The sequence below is a fragment of the Azolla caroliniana genome, unplaced genomic scaffold (genome assembly GCF_043228905.1).
Source record: "Azolla caroliniana isolate FFs.n. ecotype wild unplaced genomic scaffold, voAzoCaro1.0.p SCAF_1072, whole genome shotgun sequence".
NCBI classification, from domain to species: domain Eukaryota; kingdom Viridiplantae; phylum Streptophyta; class Polypodiopsida; order Salviniales; family Salviniaceae; genus Azolla; species Azolla caroliniana.
The window spans coordinates 4,262-11,215 of record NW_028231507.1 but is presented as its reverse complement, the minus strand read 5'-3'; the positions used below and the strand labels follow the sequence as shown (position 1 = coordinate 11,215).

The 6,954-nt window shown below is 43.6% G+C and overlaps 1 protein-coding gene across 1 annotated transcript; it reads left to right on the top strand.

The window, feature by feature from the left end:
• Positions 1 to 405: 405 nt before the first annotated feature.
• On the top strand, positions 406 to 2,121 carry LOC147847396 (polyphenol oxidase, chloroplastic-like). The gene has a single exon (XM_087339242.1). It carries the CDS (start codon positions 421 to 423, stop codon positions 2,050 to 2,052), a length of 1,632 nt encoding a protein of 543 aa, XP_087195368.1. The 5' UTR covers positions 406 to 420; the 3' UTR covers positions 2,053 to 2,121.
• Positions 2,122 to 6,954: the final 4,833 nt, after the last annotated feature.

Sequence of the window (6,954 nt, the reverse complement as noted above, 5' to 3'; positions counted from 1 at the left end):
TGCTGCCAATTATGTTGACGTTTTCCAAATCTAGTATGTGATATATAAGTCTAGGAATTATGTTGACATTTTCCGTATGTAGGATGGATATCTTGGATTCAACGAAAAGCTTGACATTTTAGGGATTAATGGGTAGAAGACCATTCAAACTCATTGATTTTTCTATATTATTATTACAAAATATATAGAGGTTATCTCCATCACAAATAGAGGTACCAATTGACATTATATAAAGAGACATACCAGTTGACATTATACATACATACATATAATATAGGTTACATCACACCCATCCATCAAAGAACATTCATAATAGTAACACCATCCATCAAAGAACATTCATAATAGTAGCACCCTGCTTATACCAATAATCTCGATCTACTCCATAGACAGTAGAGAGCATTCATAGATTTGCTTCCTATGGCCTCCAATAACCTCCATCACGTTGTGTTGGTGCTAGCCCTGTTCCTGCCATTGTTCTCTTTCGTGGCCGCGGATCCCGTTACCGTCCCCGATTTGTCCCAATGTCAGCTTGCCGTCGACAGGCCTGCTGCTGGCCCCAATGCCAAGAACACCTATCTCTTCAATTGTTGCATCCCCATCGTCCCCGCCCACAAGGTCGTCCGCTTCTCCTTGGATGCCTACAAGTCCCCCAAGACCCGTGTCCGGCACCCCGCCCACCGTGTGAGCGAAGAGTACATCGCCAAGTACAACAAGGCATACGCTCTCATGAAAGCCCTCCCCGACACCGATCCCCGCAGCTTCAAGGTCCAGGCCGATCTCCATTGTGCCTTTTGCAACGGTGCCTACAAGCAAGGCGGCGCCGCTGCCGATAAACCTCTCCAGGTCCACTTCTCGTGGTTGTTCCTCCCGTGGCACCGTATGTACCTCTACTTCCACGAGCGCATCCTCGGTAGTCTCATCGGCGATCCGTCGTTCGCACTTGTCTATTGGAACTGGGACGACCAACGTGATGGCGGCAACGTGTTGCCCCCCATGTTCGCACGCAATGGCACCGCCCTCTTCGACGCCAACCGCAGCACCTCCGCGCTCTCGGGCACCACCCTCATCCGTCTCTCCCCAGCCAGTAGCACCAGCAACACCACCCTCATCGCCTTGGAGAATCTCAATTCCATGTATCAAGCCATGGTGACGGCCCGCACCCCGGAGCTCTTCCTAGGTGGCCCTTACGTTCTCGGGTCCGACCTCACCAATTCCACTGTCATCTCTGCTCCGTTGGGTGGCAGCATCGAGAACACGATCCACAATGGCATCCATTACTGGACCGGCAACAGAAACAACACCCTCGGAGAAGATATGGGCACCTTCACGTCGGCCGGTCGCGATCCCGTGTTCTACTCCCATCACACCAATGTTGACCGGCTGTGGGACATGTGGCGATTCCACCTCCCCGATGGCGAGCGCCACGATTTCAACGTAACCGACTTCCTCGACGCCGAGTTCCCTTTCTTCGACGAATATGCAAACATGGTGAAGATAAAGGTGCGAGATGTGCTCGACATAAGCAAGCTTGGCTACAAATACAAGAGGGTGAGCTCCGACAAGTTGTGGATTCGATTCTCCCCGGTCCCAGTCTCGAACGGGAGTGCCCTACAGGCGGCCATAGCTTCGGGCGTGCCGTTCGTCGGTTCCTCGCCTCTCAACGGGACAATTGAGCTAGGCAAGAAGCTCGTTGCACGCGTGCAACGGCCGTCCGCTATAGGTGTGAAAAGGCCGGAGCACTCGGAGGAGGTGCTGACGATCGAGGCAATGGACGTGGTGAGAGACAGTTTCGTGCAACTGCTGGTGTTCGTGAATCTCCCCGGTGCGACCAACACGACACTCACGAACAGCGCCGAGTATGTGGGGACATTCAACGTGGTGCCATCGGCGAGCCAACATCGGCGGCTCATGACCAACCTAAAGTTCGAGATCGGAGATAACTTGAAGCGTGTGGGAATCAAGAAGGACAACGAGGTCGTGATCACGATCATCGTGAAGGGCACCGAGAGAGTGACCATCCAAGGCCTCCGGATCAACTATGAAGTGTAGATAGTCCTTTTTGTTTTGTAATGGCTTACTCCCCCCCATTTATAAAACTTCACATTCATTTCGCTCATTGCCGACAAGCATAGGCACAGGCACAGGCACAGGCACAGGCACGGCCGATGATATTGTACACATTGTGTCGTTGTTTATTTCTTTTGGTTTGATCCAACCATGTATCCCATTCTCAATAATCTAAATGTACATTGCTCCAAATTTTAAATACCCAAAATATTGGAGTTAAAATAATTTCCTATATGCTTTTAATTATATTTCATGCTAGTTTTGTTTGTTCACTGTACAAACTTTCCAATGAGTACAAACTTCAACCTATAAATGTCCCATCAATCATTACCACATTATTACCGATCGATTCAAACTCTCTCTATATGTATAGTTATGGTATGTTTGAGGTTCCCATCAGGAATTAAAGTACAACATCAAGAACATTCATCCAAGAAGATCCATGAAGATGGATTCAAACACAAGTTTAGTAAGTTACATCAAAGGAAATGAACATCAATGTCAAGAACATACATATACCATCTTCAAACAGAAGTTTATTAAGTTACATCAAAGGAAATGAACATTAATGTCAAGAACATACATATACTATCTTGACAAACTCACCCAACACCGAACTACAAGAATGGACTAAACTTTTGTAACAAAATATGTGTAGCACGACAAAGAGCACATGTGTGATGTGCTGATATGACAATTGGAAACGGGCTTTGTTACTTAATATTTGGTTAATACATGAAAACTTGGATTAAGAAACCGAGCTAATACATTCAAAGGCTTTATTTAATATGTGAACCACACCGATCCATGTTCATTTGAAATATTCCCTCGACTTCTTTAATGCATTGTTTATTTTTTGTTACATTTCATCACGATTGGATTGGATTAATCAAAAAAGAAGATGTGATCCCGAGAACAGATTTGTTAGAATAATGTTAATGTATAAAACATATTAGTATGATCTTATTTTAGTATTTTGGTTTTAGCAAAATAAATGTACTCCGTCCTATCCCTTTACATGAAGAGGTGCATATTTTGTGGCCTTATCCAAGCCAAACCGATTAAGCCTTGACCGAACCGAACCAAACCAAACCAATCCTAAACTGGTTTGGCCCAACCTACATTAAATTCTGGTTTCTCTTTTTCTCTTGCTTCTCCTTCTCCTTCTTTTTGTTTTCTTTTTTCCTTTTCTTTTTTGTCCTTGCCATGTTATTAATTAAATAAAATATGAATTAACTAACGCATGTTTTCGTCCCTTAGATTCTGCCTACATTCCCTGTACTTCACATTATTAATCAATTAATTTTGTTTTGCTTTTCTTTCTCCAATTAATATGTACATACATACATATATTTCTTTTAAATAATGATTAATTTCTATCCCTTCCCTGACTTATTTTCTTCGTCTCTCATTTTCTACATAATCTTCTTGCAATCCCAATTCTTAATTAGTAATCACTAACTTTCTCGTTCTTCTCATCTTTAATTTTCCTCTTAATTCTAAACCTTTAATCTCTAATCTTCTTCTGATCCTCGTTAATAAGCATTTATCTTCTTCAAATCCTCATCCCTAATCAGTAATCTCCGTCTAATCCCTCATTATAAGAAGGCATGCAGGCTGTAGGAGGTGCTCTGAGCTCGATAGAAGGAGGTCCTTCTTGCAAATTGCTACACAAAAGGCGTCATGGTGCATTGTGCAGGCTCCAACTCTTTCATTCACTCCATCTCCCTCTCTCTCATGTCTGATTTCGATAGTGGACTCTCCATTTCTAACTTCTAGTAAAAATCACACTTATTATTAAACTAACACTAGTGAAAAGTTAAATTGGCGTAACCTAGTTAACCAATTTGAGTTAGTTTGGCAAGGCTCAAGCCACACCGACCTCAAACCGTTTAAGCAAGCTCAAGCCTGACCAGAGCCGAGCGGTTGTCGATTCCTACTAATAACCTAAACAAAATGTAACATTGATACAATTAATCTTAGATTCAATACAACAGATACCATACCTGACTATCTCTCTTTCTTTCTTTTTTATGGTAATTAACTTACCTTATTGGTAAGTTATTACATTACTAGCACTATTTCTATCTCCCAATTTTCTCTATCTCTTGTTACTCCATACATATCTCTTTATCTACTAGATGCCATACTAGACGCCATTGTGGAATGTAAGATCTGAACCCATGACCGCGTGGTCTCAATTGGGCAACCGTACTAACTGAGCTACATCCATCTAGGCTCTCTCTCTCTCTCTCTCTCTCTCTCTCTCTCTCTCTCTCTCATTTAACTCTCACAAGATTAACCCAAGATTAATCACCCCATAATATGAAAAATCACAAGGGTATTGTGGTGATATTGAAAGCATAGGGACATTCCGATACGTCCTCAAAAAGTTAAGCAAAGCGGTTTCTCGACATGTCACAACACCATAACTCGATCAATTCAAGGAAAGAGGATTCCCTTGTGTTTATTTTTGTAAAAAAGAATTCCCTTGTTTTTCATTTTCACTTCATTTACCATACCAAATGGGCAATGATTTATATTGTACGTATCACACCATTATATATATATGTATAGTGTATTTCATAAATGATGGCACACGAGAAGATGAAAAAGACATTTTGCTGCTTCCTTTTTATGTGTATATTATTTTCGACTATATGTTTGAACGTGGTCCACTTACACAAGCTCCCAAATGACATCATGTCAGAAAAGGCTCATAGTTCATATCTTTTCCTCAAAATAACAAAGTTAATCAACATATTCATATGATATATCATTTCCTTAAAAGAGCAGAATTAATCAACACTCCATACTTGTGTCTATCCTCAATAACCAAGTGCAAGAATTTCTTATGGATATTTCTTCATGAAAAAATTCTATCTATATAAAATGACTATATTTATATTAAGTTGCATGAATGTTTATGGACTCTCACAAGCTAAATAATATGATAGAACAAGCACAACATCGATTGTGTTAATCTCAAGGTCACAAAAAGAAGTTGTTTTTTAATCTCAAATATTGTGAAGACCCAAGACAACCATGTGAAATGTTGAAAATTTGCACAAAGAAGAAGTGTGCTTAAGCTTGTATGCATTGTTGAAATATTAGGATATTACATTGATTAACACTCTTCTTAGATTGCAAAAATTTACATTGGTGGTGACCTACTCTTCTTAGATTGCAACAATTTACATTGGTGATGACCTACTGTTCAAATAATTAAAAGGGGACATTTTGGTTGTCTTCTTGGATTGTTACAAGGCATAGAAGACCTATAGTTTTTGTTGATGAAAGAGGCAAGACATCAAATATTTATGCTTTTAGTTTGGGTTAATGATTAACAATTGACCCATTCAAGTCCTGATTAATCAATCAAATTGAAAATTTGTAGTGTTGCATGCTATTTTCTAGTGTGGTAACCAGCTACCCCGAAGGTGTTTTGTTATATTATGGACCATGAAAAACTTAGCCAAAGTGTTCCCTTATTGCACTTTCGCATGTCTCGCAAGTCAAATGTATTAAGAGCACCTAAGGAGCCATCAATTTAAATTCTACCCAATTTTAGGTATGATGGCGAAAACGAATGGGGGGAACGATACATTACAAAAGAGAAACCTTTGCACGCAACATGTGAACGATACATTACATAAAGACAATGCCCATGAGAAGAATCATATCCAACACAAATGTGTTACGATAAGATGGGAAAACAATGTGAACTATAAAACAATGTGAGCTGATAAGATGGGAAAACAACGTGAACTATAAAACAATGTGAGCTATATAGACCGACCAAATGAGCCACCACTCCCCTCCCCAATCCATGACATAAAAAAAATGCTTGGCCGTGTGGGACGGGCGGACAGTAGTAGTAGTAGTAAATGGTGACCAGCCATAAATCGTCCAGGCAGACAAGAGAGACAAACTACGAAATGTTCTCTCGGGTGTCTGATGTAAATCCAACGCGGACAAAAAAGAAGAAGAAGAAGATTATTGGGGGGTGGACTAGGGCCATGGGAGGCCGGACAAATGAAATCAAGAGAACCAACGAATATGATCGTTATATGGACGGTCTTGCCTCCGTGAGTGGTGGAGCTGGACAAAATGGTGGCTCATACGGTCTCGGGTCGTAAATCGTCCATGGCATTGGCTCGACGGTCATATCGGATTTTTAAGAAGATTCCGACCAGGCCCAGGACGGCCACGCCCAGCAGGGCGCCCACTGCGATCCCAGCCTTCTGGCCACCTGTCAGGTTGCTCGACGAGCCTGTGCTCGTGCTCGTGCTCGTGCTCGTGCTCGTGATCGGAGATCCTGATCCAGGCACTGATCCAAGGGCGTTCGGCGAGGGTGAGGATGCGACAGGCTGGCTGCTTGGAGGTGGTGACGTCAGACGGGGAGATGGTGGCGGCGGCGGAGGAGTTAGAGATGGAGGAGGTGGAGGTGAAGATCGAAGCGGCGGAGGAGGAGGAGAGCGAAGCGGTGGCGGAGGTGATGAGCGAAGAGGCGGCGGCGGAGGAGATGAGGAGGAGGAGGAAGAGGGTGGAGGAGGAGGAGATGATGATGAGGAAGAGGGTGGAGGGGGAGGGGGAGAGGGAGGCGACGTTGATGAGGAGGGTGGCGGATCTGAGGGAGGCGAAGAAGATGGCGGAGGAGGAGGAGAAGAGGAAGAGGGTGGCGGTGAGGAGAGAGGAGGAGGCGGTGAGGAGGAGGAGGTTGGGTCAGAGGGAGGAGGCGGCGGGGGAGATGATGGCGGATCAGAGGGGGGAGGTGGAGGAGGCGAGGAGGGGGTTGGATCAGAGGGAGGCGGCGTGGAAGGGGAGGAAGGTGGATCTGAAGGAGGCGGAGGTGGAGGCGAGGAGGCGGGTGGATCAGAAGGG

What these genes read in the sequence shown, in the direction of transcription:
- LOC147847396 (XM_087339242.1), top strand. Translation starts at nt 421, where the DNA reads ATGGCCTCCAATAACCTCCATCACGTTGTGTTGGTGCTAGCCCTGTTC.